At 28.4% G+C, this 18,412-nt stretch overlaps 1 protein-coding gene and 1 long non-coding RNA gene across 3 annotated transcripts in view; one reads left to right on the top strand and one right to left on the bottom strand.

Annotated features, from left to right (window-relative positions):
- Positions 1-18,412, bottom strand: part of LOC142329741 (acetylcholinesterase-like) — a 243,270-nt gene that overhangs the window by 136,181 nt on the left and 88,677 nt on the right. For both annotated transcript variants that reach the window (XM_075374488.1, XM_075374487.1), the window contains exons 3-4: positions 13,569-13,874; positions 5,477-5,849 (exon numbers count right to left, since the gene is read on the bottom strand). In XM_075374488.1, the coding sequence (XP_075230603.1) occupies positions 5,477-5,849; positions 13,569-13,874 (679 nt within the window). The remainder of the gene's footprint in view (positions 1-5,476; positions 5,850-13,568; positions 13,875-18,412) is intronic.
- LOC142329742 (uncharacterized) overlaps positions 1-18,412 on the top strand; it is a 217,034-nt gene that overhangs the window by 70,087 nt on the left and 128,535 nt on the right. The window lies entirely within an intron of this gene.

Consider the following 18,412-nt stretch of genomic DNA (forward strand, 5'->3'; position numbering starts at 1 on the left):
AGTATTGTGATCGCGAAAAATTTCAGTTACCAGATTTCAACGGAAATATCCATTTTGACCATCCCTGAATCGATTTTGACTTCTTTCGGGGTGACCTCTGTACGTACGTATATATCTCGCATAACTCAAAAACGATTAGCCGTAAAATGTTGAAATTTTGGATTTAGGACTGTTGTCACATGTAGTTGTGCGCCTCTCCTTTTGATTTCATTCGACTGAACCAAAAGTATCCAAAAAAAAGTCCAAAAGTGTCAAAAAAATTGGATTTTGAACATTTTCTTAACTGCAGTAATAAACTCTCATTGAGAGCTTTTTAACGTTATATTTAAGTGGTACTTATTTTCATTGGTTTCATAGTTATAGCCAAATAAAATTTTAATTAATGAAATATTTGGATCTTCCTAGAGGAAAGCACATCGGTTCGAATCCGATTTCTTCCCCTTTTTTTTAATTCTTTTTTTTAATTTAAATATATTGATTTATTAATAATTATAAATCTCTGGTTGTAAAATTTTTACCGTAAATAATAATTCAATAATAACATTAAAAAGAAATATGTAAAATCAGAAGTTATTAGTGAAATAAAATTTTATGTAATTTTAAAAATGCGTATATGTAATTTAATAGGCGTACAAGGAAGTTATGTGGTGTCCACATTATATATATATTTTTTTTTAAATTATAAAGTTCATCTAAGAGAATGGTTATAATTTTATGAGAGCTTAAATTTCAATCACTGCATATCGAACCGAGTAACTCCAAGAAATCTCTGAATCAAGTTTAGTTAAAGTTATATATCAGAGCTAAACAATATGAAATAAAAATGACTGTATCAGTATTAATTTACCTAATAGATAATAAAAATATGAGCTACTGAATTTAAATTAATTATTTATTAAATTTATGGAAGTTAATTCGTACTTTAGCTCGCCTTGAACCTAATTTATAACGTAGGCGGTGTAACTGTCAAAACATGACGTAATTCCATTGTAAGTTATAAAATACTGTATTGTATGCTGTTTATTTTTAGATTACATTCATACCGATTCATTGAAACAACTGATAAAAAAAATTGTATCTTTTTAGAATTTATTTTTTATCGAATGGAAAATCAACTTCATACCTTTACTTCAGAATTATCAAAACGCAAAGAATTTTAAAGTAGGATTTTTCATCTTCGATAAATGTTTACGGGTATTTATATGCAGATAAAGTACAATAAAAATATTTTTTAAATGCTAAAATTATTAAAATCAAACGTAGTTTTAAAAATGAAAACTTTGACATATTATTGTTATTATTTTGAAAATATTTTTAATTATATATTTAAATAGATATTAAATATTTTAACAATTTGAAAAAAATAATAACTTTATTAAAACATTTTATATGGACACCTCATGACTTCTTTGTATGCCTACTAAATTGTATATTCACATTTTTTTAAATGAAAAGTAAAAATTTTATTTCACTAATAACTTCTGATATTTTTTTCATATTATTGACATTATTTATCGTAAATTTTTTACGATCAGAGGTTAATAATTATTAATAAATCAATATATTTAAATTAAAAAAAAAAAAAAAAAAAATGTACTCGAGTTCGAACCGATGTGCCTTCCCCTTGTAATATCCAAATATTTCATTAATTAAAATTTTATTTTTCTCTAACTCTGGAAACAATGAAATTAAGTACCAATTATGATATATCTGTAAAAAGCTCTCAATGAAGATTTATTACCGCAGTTAAGAAAAAGTCTAAAATCCAATTTTTTTTGGATTTTGGGCTTTTTTGGACACTTTTGGTTCGGCCGATTGCAATCAAAAGTGGAGGTACACAAATAGATGTTACAACAGTCGGTCATAAATCAAAAATTTCAACATCCTACGGCTAATTGTTCTTGAGTTATGCGAGATACTTACATATAGACGTCACACCGAAATTAGTCAAAATGGATTCAGGGATGGTCAAAATGGATATTTCCGTTGAAATCAGGAAACCGTAATTTTTCGCTATCACAATACTTCTTGTACGAAGTAAAAAAAGTAAAAATATTTGTTGTAAAGAAAGAAAAACTGTTTTTTGATTAAGAAATAAAAGAAAATTTTATGCTCGTTATTTAATTCTTTCTAATGAGTTTATTCGTATTAAAGAAAAAAAGAAAATATAGATATCTTGAATATTTTGTTCATATATTAATAATATTTGTCAAATTTAAGTAAATATTAAAATAAAGAAAAGTAATATTGTAAGGAAATAATTTCTGTAAAGTTATTGCTTCAAAATTTGTTTTTTTTTTTTGTTTTTTTTTTGATTGATTATAAGATCTTTAGTTTTGAAATTTATCACTAAAATTAAAAACTTTCACAGGAGGTTGAAACAATTAAAAACATCGAAATTACCGTTATTTTTTATAAACTAAATGTATGAAAAAAAATTTGTAAGATTTTTTTTAAAGATTTAATGAAATTTTTTGCTAAAGTCGTAGCCTATTAAAAAGCTCTTTACAATAGTTTATAAATCACCTATTAAGTTAGATTCTCTAGGATCATAATAAGTGACTAAAACTGAATGTTTAATATACCTTTATTTAATTATTTTTTTCTGCTACGCCCTTTTTTTGGTCTATATTTATTTTAAATTATATACGTATACAGTATTGAATATTTAATCGTGTTTAAAATCTAGACCTTGGATTGATTTCAATTTAATTTTAATTTTAATATTATCAAACCGTTAATCTGTAATTATATTAATAATATATTTAAAAAAATTAAATTTTAAGTTACAATCTGGGATTAAATTTTTAGAAAAAATAATTTTTAATTTTTTAACGGAAAAATGTTTCTGTTTATAATTTATAGTTTTCCTTAATGTAATTTTTTTATATTTTTCTGTTGTAACTTGATAAATATTTTAATTTTCGAAGTATAAAATGAATTCTACTTTCAAAGTAGACATAGAATGCAGTTTTATAGTCCCATATATAACTGAAGGATTATCAATAAATTTGAAGCCAAAGAAAACCCCTTATGATTTTAAATATTTTGCTCAAAAAAAAAAAAAAAAATAAATAAATAAAATAGTAATGTCCTACAAGAAGGAATATATCTATATTATAATTAATAAAATGTTTAAGTTCATAAATAAATTTAAAAACGTTTTTTAAAATTAAAATTTTTGTTAGGTTAACTTTTTCTATATTTTTTAATAGTGCTAAGAATAACAATAATGTCCATTTCATATGAAGATGCTTTTAACTACTTTTTATATCTTAAAATAAAGTAATACAGAGTGTCCCATATAAAACGCAACCCATCAATCACTCATCCATGAAATTTCAAAAGTCAAGCTTACTTCTCTACTCGTTACTGAAATGGATTCGTCCAACATCTGAACATCGCGGCGACGCAGTAGAACACTACCGATAGTAACAACAATGCAATCATAAAGTTCAGTGTATTGCTAGAGACAAGATGGTGTTTCGCTTGATGAACATGTTTTCATTGTCGAGTCGTACTTCAGTACGAAATCAGCGGTTGCAGTGCAAGATTTGTTTCGCCATAAGTACCCGGATAAACCGGCTCCTAACAAAACATCAGTATTAAGGTTAGTCGCAAAATTTAGAGGGACCGGTTCTGTTATAAAAAAGAACACAAAAGATCTGCGTCGGTGTTGAATACAGATACAGTCGCTGAAATCAAAGACCGATTACTCGCCTCGCCAAATAAATCGATCAGACGTTTGTCTGCTGAAATTAATTTGTCTAAATCAACTGTTCATCGGGCGACCAAACAATTACAATTACGACCTTATCGCATTCAAAAAGTTCATCAACTTCTTGAGCCCGACAAAGAAAAACGGCTACAATGTTGTCAACGGTTCCGTCGATTTCTGCGTGAGGGAATTAACATTATGGATTCGTTATTTTTCACAGATGAAGCACGGTTTCATTTGGATGGCTACGTAAACAGCCAAAACAGTAGAATTTGGAGGGCTGAAAATCCCCACGTTTATCACGAAAAACAATTACACCCGCAGAAGTCGGGCGTGTGGTGCGCGATATCGCGGAAGAAAATAATCGGTCCTATTTTTTTTGAGTACACCATTAATGCAGAACGATATCAGGATATTTTATTTCAGTTCATCGCAGTCTTGGAAGAGGAAAACAGACACTGCCGGCTACAACATGACGGCGCGACATCGCAATACGCAGGTTCAATTTCTGATTTCTTTGAGGAATTCTTTGGTAATCGTGTTATCGGTCGAGGCTTGTGGCCCCCAAGATCTCCAGATTTGACTGCGGCGGATTTTTTTACGGGGTTACCTCAAAGAAAAAGCCTACAGCAACAAACCACGAACACTTGAACGATTGAAAGTCAATATTGAACAAGCTGTATTAAATATCCGGCCACAAACTTTGAAAAACGTTGCAAGAAACGCTGAAAAAGAATTGAAGCTTGTATTCAAGAAGATGGCGGCCACTTCTAACATTTACTCTAAATGTAAGGTAATGGATGGTAATAATAAAAGTTACATTTACATTTACACCTACCTTTTTATTATTTCAATACCTACCAATATAAGGTTGGGTTGCATTTTATATGGGACACTCTGTACATATTAGATAATACTTATAAATTCCTACTTTTACAACAGAATAATTTTTTTTGTATAGTTCTTTTTTTTTAATAAAAAAATAAATTTAAAAGTAGTAAAAAGAGTGATAATAATAATAAACCTAAATTTTTAGGGAAGAGATAAATTTTAAGGTCACTTTAAATGATATCATTTTTATAATTAAATTTGACTAACTGAAGATTTTTCTATTTAAGATAAGTCTTTGTTTAAATTCTATTTAAAAATTGTCATTTTTTTCAATTATGTTTTTTAATCCAGAATAACTTTTTACATTTCTTGTTTCTTGTTCCTTTAAGAAGACAAATATTTTTATTGACTGAAATTCGTATCTTCTTAAATACAGAATAGTTAAATTTTTTTTTTTTAATTTAAAAAATCTTAATTTTAAGTTTTACGACCAGGAAATCATAAAATGTTTTTCATTTTACACGTTTGTATCAAAAACAACGTATCTAACAAATCTTAATATTCTCTGATATTGGGAAAATATATTTTTTGCACATTTGTTTATGGAATGACATTTATAATAAACAGCTTAATATTTATAAAAATTCTTTAATAACTGAGAAATAAACTACCATATATTCTCAATGTTTAATTTTTTTCTGTTTTTATAGTTACTTTAAGTTTTCCAAAATTAATCTATAAATAGATTATTCCATCATAGTTTGTCTTCATGATTTTGTTATGTTTTTTTGGTAGGGGTTATCATAAAAAAACTTTTGTTGCTATTAGTAGTAATGTTTATGAACCATAAATTAATAATATGAAAAATTGTTAATTGTAATAACAAAAGAGAAAAAAATTAAAATAGATTTAAGTAAACAGCCTTACCTTCATCTTGATTGCTCCCGATTAATATTTCAGTATCTTGAAAATCACCTTCTTTTAATAATTCGAGTGGATGTTTAGGCAAAAATATACCGTCGATAGTCGGTGCAGAAGGAAATCCAAGTATTCCCCAATAAGAATTCCATTGTTGGACGGAAATCGTTTTTGCGTCGACTGCCCTCATGCAGGACATAACTCTGTTAGGTGCGTCTGCCAATTGTGATGCGTTACATCCGCAGTCGTCTATTAATGTTTTGGCTATCTCAACCGCTCTTTCACCGGTCATGTAACTCCAAGGTGCGTTCATAGTGCCCGATTGCATGATCCCACGACGTGCTAACCCTTTTGTGATCGGTGATATTAAGTGGATGCTTACCTAGAATAAAAAAGAAATATATTAAAAAAAAAAAAAAAATGTAATCGAATGATATAATGAATGATATAAAAAAGTAGCGTAAACTTTCTGTATTGACCCATAAAAACGAAACTATTGCCCCTAATATAGTGAAAAATAAAATGGTTTCCCGTTTCCTTCTTCACTGACCAGAATGTACTGCTCGCATCACCATTTCAATCTTTCTAAACGTAGACGATATTCAATTAAAAGTGGTGACATATTCATCCTGTATACAAAGAGGTAGCTGTTAAATAGATTTCATTAATCTCATAGAAAGAGCATACGAGTAATATCACTTGCATCACAAACGCTTGATCGCATAGCAGTAATTAAATAGATTGTAACAGCTAGTGTAAAGTAAAAATTTAATATACCCCCTTTCTGTGGGAAACAACCCAATATACACACTTTGAAACGAAAACTGCGGGATATCGTAGTTAATTTACGAAGTAACACACATCCATACCTTCATTGTTTTTGGTGAATGCTGAATGTGTAGAGAGGTTTCATTTATAAACTTTATTTATTTAATAAATCTACTGTCTCAATGATTAAACAAAATAATTAATGATTGTGTGCACTGTAAATCTTAAAATAATATTTTTCAAAGCTCTTTCTTTAATCGATATGTAAAAATTTTGAGTAATAAATTAGTTGTAGAGAGATTTACCATCTAAAGTCTTAAATAATACGGTTTAAAATGACCAGGATTAGTTCTAGACAAAGAAAATTACTTTTGCTTTTCGACGGGTTTAAAGATAAATGTTTACAGAAAATTTATTAAACCACTTTAAAATATTAGTTATTAGGAACAAATAGTATTCGTTGAGAGTAATTATTTCATTCAGTTGTGATCAAAGTGCACACTATATTTAGGGAGATTATTTTTAATGGTGTATTAAAGTGAATAGGTCATTAAAATCATCCTAACGTAAACAGCAATTGCGTAAAATATCATTCCCGTTACTTTGAATGAATTGATCTGTACTGGGCCTAAATGACTAATATTCTTTCTCCCAGTGTTTTCTGTTCTGAGAAGAATGGTGGAAACCAAAGTTGGTGATGTCACAGAGATTTTTTGGAAGTCCTCTTTTCTCTACCGTATTTTCTACCTTCTCTACTTCCAATACAGCAATTACGGTAAGATAAAGCTCACAAGCAGTAAAATTGTATTGTCGGTCAAGTGAGAAAAAAATGTTTCAGAAACAGATTTTTCTATTGATGAGGCTGATTTGGAAGAACTATGTATCAGACGAGGGTGACCAATTACGTTCTTTATATCCACCAATATAAAGAATTATTAAATTTTTTTAAATAAAATTAAAATTAATATGGGTCGATAGACAGTGTGATGGATCATCTTTAAGATTTAAATGGATACTGACCTTTTAAATAAATTTCTCTCTCTCAGTCGTAATCTAACAACTGTCAATTCATGGCCACAGCAGTAAATATTTAAAATTATTTTATTTCCTGATTATTCGTTCCAAATGTAAAACATTTTTCATTTTTTGATGATGTAAATTTTTTTTTCACTTAAGTCCTTGTTGAATCTAATTATTTCGAAAAAAGTGTACGGTCTTGAAAATTAGATTCACTTTAGAAAGATTTTGTTTTTTTATTTAGAAAATTTTGGATGCCACTTAAAAGTGATAATTTAATACGGAAGTCGTAAAATTGTCAGTAAAAACCTGTCGTAAGAAGAGACGTCACTGTTAAAGGGGTGCCATCGTAAAATCGAATTGATATTTGTGCGCGCGCCGTGTGTCTGTGTGAGTTAAGGAAGGGAAATTGATTTTAACAATTTCTTGTCCTTCGAAATCAATGGCTCCCCCATTAATTAACACGACTCAACCGCACCCTAACTTTATGTCCAATAACGATTCTTCGATCAACAATCAACCTAAAGTAAATTACACGTTGAAATACGGTTCGATGTACAGTTAATGGAGAAGTGCCTACGAGTTTTACTTTTTCTTTATCGTTTGATATTTGTTTCTCTATTGTTTTTGAGAGTTATCTCTTTCTTTTATATCCTATTTAATTTAATCGTAAATAATAAAATTACAAAAAAATTAAGTTAACACTATATAATCATTCTTTCGTTAAAGCTTATTTTTATACGTTTAAAATTATAATAAAAAATAAAAGTAAAACAAAATTGAGTAATTTTGTAATCAAAAAAGTTTTAAGATGTACTCCTCCTCATATCAGAAATTTACGAAATAATTTTCTAAAAATGTATTTTATTCTTAAGAAGGGAATTATATGAAATGTGAAATTTCAGTGATGAATTCTCAAAAAAAGTCCGTGTAATTCTGATAATATTGTCATTGTATCATTATCATTTCCAGTTTGTTACCAGCAGGATTGGTTTGAAACAGCCAATCGGAAGATTCGTTATTTTGAACAATAGTTTTGAGAGATCGTCTCATGACAACCGGTAAGGAAATCTTAATTGTGACTAATACAGTGGCCCAATTCTAACCGATGGCTTCAGTCCCACAACTACATAAAGAAGGTGTCTCTAATGGACAGCAAAGCCATCAACGGAGAGACTTGGATGATATCTGAAAAGAGGAAAAAAAGAACAAAAAGGCAGATCAGCTGGGTTACTTCACCACAATCGACTGCCTTCGCCTAGTAACTGATTCTGCCCACTGGAGCCAGCCAAAATGGTCAGTTCTTTAACGAAACACACAAGGTTTAGATTCCCCAGAAGAACATCTCGCCATCAAAACTGTCAGCTTTGGGTGCCAGAAACTGAAACAAGGTGACCCTTTTTCGCTTTTCGATAACGGTGCAGTATTTTTTACGTACCTAATAAGAATTTTCACAAAACTAAACAAGTAATTATTGAATTTTGTACCTTGAAAATGGTAAATTTCAAATTTTAATTTCCCAAAAACGCTTCATATTTTCAATATTATTTTAGTATCTTGTTGTATAATACAAAATGATTCATTCATGTGTATTTACGACTTGCACGTTATTTTTTGCCAAATTATTAAGAAAATTAAATTTTTAAAAACCGTTTAATAGCTTAAATAAATTGGTTGTCATATCAACAAAACGTCGGGATTTTATACTTGTATTGTACAGTGTCAATGACTTTTACTAAAGAAAGTAGAAAAATATTTTTATTTTTGATTCAGTTTTTTAAATATAAAAATTAAATAGATTAGTAAAATGCATTAAACAAAAAATAATATTATTCAATATTTAAAAAAAAAAATATTTTTTATTTTCTTTTATTTTTTGTTTTTTTTTTAGATCAGAGCCAAATTAAAAACTAAGATTTACCAAAGGGTTACAACCTCGTATAAAATATTATTAATTTTTGCTATTGAATGTGGTTTTTGTCTTTTATTATTATTATTATTTTTATTTTTATCTATTTTTATTTATTTCTTTCTATCTTGGCTTTCACACAGATTTAAACTTCAGCATCTTTGCAAACAATAGCTTAAGTCACTTCGTAATTTACCATCTCTTGTATGTCGAAGAGAATACTTTGATTTACTGTTTTACTCATAAAACATTACGTGGGTGTAATCTTACGGAAAATAAAATACAGCTATGTATATCCGGATGCAATATTAAAATCTTTTGTCCTTTTGTATGCTCTACGAAATTTATTTCACCCACAGAGAGATGCACTTTTACAACGGTAAACAAATACGATAAAGTAGATTTTTTCTAACCAAGGAAGATTTTTGTTTTTTAACTAAGAAGATTATATTCTGGTATGATAAACGACATTTAAAACATACAACTTGTGTTATAAAACTGAATTGTTACAATACTGATAAAGACCCTCCCTGCTTGCTCATAGTTAAGTAATGTAATTTAAAAATACTTTCTATTAATAAATAAATAATTTATTAAACAGATAATAATGTTTGATAGTGACATAAATTTCTTTTGTGGTTATTTTTACTTACACATATATTTATATATTGATAGTATTATATAATTACCAGCAATTCTATTTAAATTATAATGTAAATGTAAATGGATGAAGGAGATAAGATATAAATGTGAAAATGGGATGCATTACCACTTAGTTATAAAATTATTATTAAAGTTATCACTCTATAATTTCCGTAATTAAAACTCTAATTATTATTTTTTTTAAATTAATTAATTAATTATTATTATTGTTAAAAATTTATAATTATTATTATTTTAAGTTGTATTCTGAATTATGTATATTTTTAATTACGTGTTTTTTGAATTTTTTTGTGAATTGTTCACTATGTAATCATTGTAAAACTGAATTATGTGCACATGTTTATGTGTACTTTTGTGTATATACAAAGGATAATATAATAATTAATAGCGTAACATAATTAAAACTCCAATTATTTCATTTTTGTGAATTGTAATTATTAGTATTAAAATGTATTATTATTAAAATTGTATTCCCAATTGTATATATTTTAAATTTTATTTTTAATTTATATGTAAATTGTTAAATTTTAATTATTGTAATGTTATTGTAATTATTGTAATGTTATTGTAATTATTGTATATGTTTTTATGTAATATTGTGTAATATACAAAGGCTTTATGTAGCTGTCCTATTGCACAAATAAATAAATAATTATTATTATTTCTATTTAAAATTAAAATAACAAGTAAAATAAACGTATAAAAGGTGTTCATATGAAGCGCAAAATATGCGTTCTTAAAATTTGGGTTTTTATAAGGTTTTATTTATAAACCCGCGTGTTTATAAATACAGCCATATGTATAAATAAATCACAAATCTATTTATAAATAAATAATTTCCAGCTAATCTTCAAAAATGTTTTCCGGATCGTAATATTTTGGTAAATTTATCATTATGATACAATGCAATATTAAATAATAATTCGGAAAAACAAATAAAAATGTCACTCAAATCGTTAATATTGTCATGAAATTCTTTGTTATCAGAAAAATTCTTATTAAGGAACCACGTAATTCATCTACAAAAAATAAAAATAAAAAAACATCGAAGTTAGTAGTTTTATCTTGAATATAATCTGAATATGAATTTTAAAAAATTGGTTAGAACCGAGGACTTTCTCTTTATTAAAGTCGGCTTAAATTAGATGTTACCTAAGCATAGATAACGTAGGTTATTCATACACTTACGAACGCTTCGTAATGTACCAAAAGTTTTATTACGCATCATATGAAACAATTATATCTCTGACTGTTTTTAAGGAACTTAGTTTTAAAATCCAAAATTATATCCTTTAAGTTGACCTTATAAGCTGTATTTACTGATAATAATTATAAAAATTTCTGGAGGAAAATCTAGGTGGAAATGAGACGTTTCTTTTCTCAAATCAAGTTAAAAATGTTTTGTTATTGTTCATTTAATTATAGTTCAAGTTGATTCTGCAATTTATTAGAGTAATTATAAAATCATCTGATTTGACAATACTAGACATTCACTCAACCAATCAAATTTGAATTACTTATTTTGGACATAATATTGTGTGATTGACGATGTAGATTTTTGGGGGTTTTTATTTTAAAAATCATCTTTAGTTTTCACTGTACTATAGTATTTCATTTTACTCCCTTTATTTTTTTTCTGCTTGTGTTATTACACGCCCTCAACTATTTCTTTCAATTCTTAATTAGTTTCTCAACGTTCAACTTGAAAAGTAATTGAGATAGATAACGTTCCTTTTTTTTTGTAAAGCTGACATTCATTTGTGTTTTAAAGTTAACAAGGAGAATTTATTATTCAGACATACTGATTTATGTGATGTTCCGATATGAGGTATCATCTGAAAAGAAGTTTGTGCAATTATTCAAACAATCATTGTTCAACAAACTCTCATCTTCACCAAGGACGTCCCATGTATCTTTTCCCAACCATTTATAACTGTATTGCTTCTTTTTGCGTGTTGCTTCCCGTCCTCCATTCACCCTTGTCAGAGGATATTTCTAATAATATTTTAAATTTAAGGCTATTTCTAGATTAAAAATTATTTTGCTTAGTCAAAAAAATTGCTAATTTCACCCGAATAAAAAAACTTTTTATACAATCCTCTCTTGTTTATCCATGGATCTAACGCAGCAATTTAATATTTTTTATTTGTTCCGTAAATGCCGAATAGCACAGGCGAAACGAGCCTTCAGTCAGAAATATAATTTGTTTACATCAAAAATGAATTTAAATGTCGGGAAAAGATTTTTGAAAGTATATGTTTGGAGCGTCGCTTTATATGGATGTGAAACTTGGACGATTGGAGTACCTGAGAAGAAAAGATTAGAAGCTTTTGAAATGCGGTGCTATAGGAGAATGTAAAAAATCAGATGGGTGGATAAAGTGACAAATGAAGAGGTGTTGCGGTAAATAGATGAAGAAAGAAGCATTTGGAAAAATATAGCTAAAAGAAGAGACAGACTTATAGGTCACATACTAAGGCATCCTGGAATAGTTGCTTTAATATTGGAAGGACAGGTAGAAGGGAAAAATTGTGTAGGCAGGCCACGTTTGGAATATGTAAAAGAAATTGTTTGGGGTGTAGGATGTAGAGGGTATACTGAAATGAAACGACTAGCACTAAATAGGAAATCTTGGAGAGCTGCATCAAACCAGTCAAATGCCTGAAGACAAAAAAAAAATTGTTCCGTATTATAATTTCTTTTTTTTGACAAGAATTATGTTTCGCTACCGTATAAAAGAATAGGTTTTGCCATTGTTCTAGAGAAACGCTACGCGATTTCTGTTTTCAATCTTTTAATTACAACAGATTCCTAGTTATCCGAAATTTTATTTAGGGGTGGGACCAATTTTAAATAATCCAGACTTTCAAAGTTATAAGATATAAAGTTTAATTTATTAATAACGACTGTATTTACCCGGGAATATCTTCTTATACATGCTTTTAAAAAGATATTGTGTGCTTTAAAATAATTATAATTGTGTCTGTATTAAATACTACACACACACACGCGCGCGCGCACACACACACACAAAACTGCAAATTGATATTTTCTTGAAGTTTATTACGTTGTAATATGTAAATAATAAGCAGTTAATTTAAATGCATAATTACTATAAAATAAATTAAATTATTATGAGAAGTCCTTCGGAAATTTTTAATAAATTTTGATATTTCTTGTTTTATTCTAAATATATTGAGATATTTTTTATCGACCGATATATCAGTTTCATCTAATATTTATATCTCATATACTGTTCAACACACAATAATTAACTTTTATATTGTAACTTGTGCATAGAGAAATTGATTTTATAAAAATTTTAAAATAAACTCTGATAAAGGATTGAGAAGTAATACGAGCAGGCTTTATATCAAATGGGGTTAAAATACGTATGGAAATACTCGTATTACTCATGTCTGTAGGTTTTATGTAATAAAAACCAAAATTAAAAATAACACAAAAATTATCGAAGTACTTCATCATTTCTGTGTATCATTTTTTTGGAACGTTTAAAATAATTACAGGCATTGTAGATAAATTTTTACTTTTTATGCTGGTGATTTTACTACTTTATGTTAAAAAAAAAATTACCTTGGTGGGAAGGGAAGTCTTAGTATCGGTAATTAATTATTGCGTCGTGGTTCAAGAGTATTCCGTATTATAATTACGTAACAGGAATGGTTTTTTTTTGTAATACGTACAAAAATTTAAAGACAAAATAAAATTATAACCATTACTTACCGAACCACCGCCAGCAGATTCACCAAATAATGTCATCAATTCAGGATCGCCACCGAACGCATCGATATTATCTTTTAACCAACGTATTGCGAGTGCCTGGTCCCATAATCCCATGTTTCCGGGTGCTTCTTCACTACCCCTTGGTAATTCATCGGGTAAATATAGAAAACCGAACGCACCTACCCTGTATTGCATGGAAGCAACTATAACGTCACTTGTTGCTGCTACCATATCGGCATCGTATACATCTAATGTCGCCGTTCCGCTCATGTAACCTCCTCCGTAAATCCATATTAACACGGGAACCTGAAATGATAAATTATTTTTATTGCAGTTTATTTTATTTTCAAGCAACATAGTATAATATTAAAACGTAGCCATTTTATATTAGTTTAATGTAGCGTATTTTAAATATAATATATATTACCTGTTTTGTAGAATAGAAGGTATGGAAATTATTATCTAATTCTATAACATACTCGTACAAGTAGAATAAAAAAAAATCACTCTTAAAAATATCTTAGCTATCCGGTAAAGAACAATTATATATTCCAAATTTTTTTTTAACTGAAATGAATGCTAGGATTTCTACCCAAATATCCGCTATATTTTTTTATATATATAATATATATATTTTATAGTCCTTAGTAGAAATAACAAAGATGGACCACTGAATGTGAAAATAGGAGGAGAAAAGATTATGGAGGTAGAAGAATTTTGTTATTTGGGAAGTAAAATTACTAAAGATGGACGAAGCAGGAGCGATATAAAATGCCGAATAGCACAAGCTAAACGAGCCTTCAGTAAGAAATATAATTTGTTTACATCAAAAATTAATTTAAATCTCAGGAAAAGATTTTTGAAAGTATATGTTTGGAGTGTCGCTTTATATGGAAGTGAAACTTGGACGATCGGAGTATCTGAGAAGAAAAGATTAGAAGCTTTTGAAATGCGGTGCTATAGGAGAATGTTAAAAATCAGATGGGTGGATAAAGTGACAAATGAAGAGGTATTGCGGCAAATAGATGAAGAAAGAAGCATTTGGAAAAATATAGTTAAAAGAAGAGACAGACTTATAGGCCACATACTAAGGCATCCTGGAATAGTCGCTTTAATATTGGAAGGACAGGTAGAAGGAAAAAATTGTGTAGGCAGGCCACGTTTGGAGTATGTAAAACAAATTGTTGGGGATGTAGGATGTAGAGGGTATACTGAAATGAAACGATTAGCACTAGATAGGGAATCTTGGAGAGCTGCATCAAACCAGTCAAATGACTGAAGACAAAAAAAAAAAAAATAGTCCTTAATGATATTTAGTATTATTTGAATTTGTCGGTAGATTATTTTCTTTACTCTAATTGGTAGATAAAAATGACTTAAAAATTATGAATTTAAATTAAGAATCAAGAAAACGTATACATAAAAATCTGACGGAAAACTTATTAAATTTCATAAGCTAATAATTGCTGTTAAATGTAAGACGGGTACAATTTTCTTATCGGTTTCATGTCTTAAAATACCCTTTGTTTTATCGTTGTCAACGAAGCAGAATTGGTTGAAACTTTAAAGTCTGATTTAAATTATTTTAAATAGTTTTTACGTAATCGAACAATATTTTAAGATTGGATTTTTTACTGAATATCAATCGTTAAAATTAAATAAATATTAAATTGGTTTTAGAAAATATTATCAGCATTAAAAGTGATTGAAATACCCCAAATTGTTCAAAACTGATTGAAGAAGGCGGATCAAATTAAATATGTTTAGCTGATTCTATATTTTAGAGTTACACAAAATGAACAAGATAAGGCATTTTTAAATAATTTGCCTAGATAGGCAATAACTTGCCTATCTCCGTGGCAGAGTGATATAATTTCGATTTTCCATCCATAAGTCCCGGGTTCGAATCCCGGTCAAGCGTGACATCTTTCGTAAGCTACAAAATATCTACTTTATATTCAAATGCGCAAGCTTTCCAGCTTATTTTGTGAATTAAGTATAAAAATAAATTGATATAATCGTGAAAATACTTATAATAAAAATAATTTAAACAGTTTTTAAAATCACTTAATAAAATAGTTATTATGAAAATATTATCTAAAAGAATTAATTCAACAATATTTTTAATAACTAATTGGGTTATGCAATATCAACAAGATAACAAATTTCTATATAATTTAGTATAAATCACTTGCAATTATTTCAATCTTGCTGATCTCCGTGGCGGAGTGGTATCGTCTCGGCCTTTCATCAGGAGGTCCTTGGTTCGAATCCGGTCAGACATATAAATTTTCATTCGCTACAAAATTTTATTTCCCATATTCCACGGACAAGCTTCAAGCTTTTGTGGTGATATCATCAAACAATAAAAAAAGAAAAAAGAAGAAATTATATACAATCTAGTGGTAATAAGTATTATAAGTATATTATCTAGTGGTAACCTCGTCATCGTAAATCAGCGTTCAAATCTTTAAGGAAGTGGCTTTTATTCGAATTTAATTACTAGATCGTCGATACCGGTGTTTTGTTTTGTTTAACCTCCGGGTCCCCCGTTAGGTATTGCTTCAGAGGATAAGATGAATGATTTTGAACATGTATGAAAATGTCATGCCTGATCGGGATTCGAACCCGGGACCTCCAGATAAAAGGCCGAGACTCTACCACTCGGGCCACTGAGGTCGGCGTTCTTTGGTGATTGGGTTTAAATTAACCACACGTCTCAGGAATGGTCTCAGGAATGCTCAGGAATGGTCGGTTTGTTCAAGACCTTCAACAAACTCCTGAGTTTGTTCATTTACCTCTACAGTTGCATTAAACTGATAAGTCGCTTATGACTTTAATTGTTGATTCGACTGTAAATAAAAATATTTTTGAAAAAGTTTTAAGTTATTTTTAAATTTGTAAATTTGGTTTGAAATAATATTAATTTTACAACATAATGTAAATAAACTTTAGATGTTGTGAGTAACATTTATCAGACTATTATGTAAAATGTACAACTAAAAAGGATATAATCCATCCCGTCTCCTAAAAAAAATAAGAGTTCCCCCTCCAAAGAGAGTACAGTTTTTTTTGTAAATTATTGATATTTCAAATCTCTAAACCTTTAAAAATATTATATAACTCTACTTTTTCTCCTTTTTTGTTTTATAGAAACTAATTTAAAAAAATTAAACGATAAAGAAATCACCATCAATGACAAAAATAATAACAATATTTTCGAAAAGGTTTGTAAAATGTAAATGTTTTACGGTTTTCGAACCCCATCATAAGATCAATTAAAAAACGATTATACTAGATAAATGAATTGAAGAATAGTATTTTTGTTTTCTGTTTAAATAAAATTTCTATACATATAAATATTATTTGACTAGTAGTTTGGCATTTATATATATAAACCGGAGTCTAACACAGTGAAGGACATGAGGAAAAGAAAGCTGGAATTTTACGGACACATAAAGAGACTTTTACCAACACACCTAACCAGAAGAATCCTAGAATACACAAAATCAATCGAGAACATCCCGTGGAACTTAGAAGTTCTAAAAGACCTACAGAAAGCTGGAATTACATCAAACGATAAAAGATGGCAGAAACATCTACAGACATAAAATATACAAATGGGAGGTGAACCAGGAAGAAGGGAAAAAATGGACTGGTACAAAATAGGCAGAAAAAAGAAAGCAGGACCACAGTCAAAAAATGAAACTCCGCTTGGCAACCAAAAAGGAAGAAAAAACGGAAGAAAAACAAGTTCACACAAGTGAAATTGACTCGTGTAGTACTGGCAGGGCTCAGACATCAGACACATCAAATAATTATATTACATTTCATTTTCCTGATGATGTGGTTCAAAAACGTGTCCATTTTATAACAATTGTGAAAGGCTCACTATTTCAACTTTCTGATAATGAATTCTTTATATAATTTTATTTAATGTAGTCATATTTTTAAATATATTTTGAGTTTCAAAATATTGCTGTTTTTATTTTTTTGTTAACTAAAAGGGTAGAGATAGTATCTAATAATAGTGAAATAAATATTCTATTTATTAATTCAACTAAAAAAATAATTTTGTTAAATTTACTGGTGTGTTATATTAATTCTTAGACGATATTTTTTTTTGAAATTTAAACATTATATTTTTAACATTGGATTTAAAAATAAATAAGAAAATTGAGAAAATTATTTTCCTAGTTTAACTAAGTAGGATTCAAAAATACTTTACATCTTATTCAAATAATAATAATACTTTTACATCTTACAGTTGTTCACTATTTATTAATTTAATTTTTGAGCTTTTTTTATTTATGTAAAATATAAACATGTAAAAGATATTTTTATTTAGAAAATAATAAACAATGACTCGTTATGGCTCATTTTTGCATTGTTAATTTACTGAATAAAAATAATGAAACTTGTGTAAGTCGCGTGATCGTTAACATGAATTGGCTATCACTTAGCATTTCCATATTAAATATTAGCGTAATCTACATAATTAATCGTTTGTCGTATTAAATCTTATTAACTCTATTCTTGTTGAATCAATACAAATAAAATTCATGTTTTTATTTTTATTTTTTTTTTATTTTTTATTATGGAAATCAGAGATTGGGCTTATGATTTTTTTTTTTTTGTAATTTCAATGGGAAGAGGGCTAGGACGATATGCATTTTACTTTCCCGTGTAGATAGCACTATAGCGTAGCTTTAGCTTTAGAAGGGCAAGTATTGTAATCGGTCCAATTTGGGCATATGCGGTTTTCATCGGATCTTGACGTTATGGCACCTAAGAAACCCCCCCATAAAAAAAACGGATGGAAATTATCCGGGTTTTAATGTTCG

Source organism: Lycorma delicatula, chromosome 9 (assembly GCF_047948215.1).
Source record: "Lycorma delicatula isolate Av1 chromosome 9, ASM4794821v1, whole genome shotgun sequence".
NCBI lineage: Eukaryota > Metazoa > Arthropoda > Insecta > Hemiptera > Fulgoridae > Lycorma > Lycorma delicatula.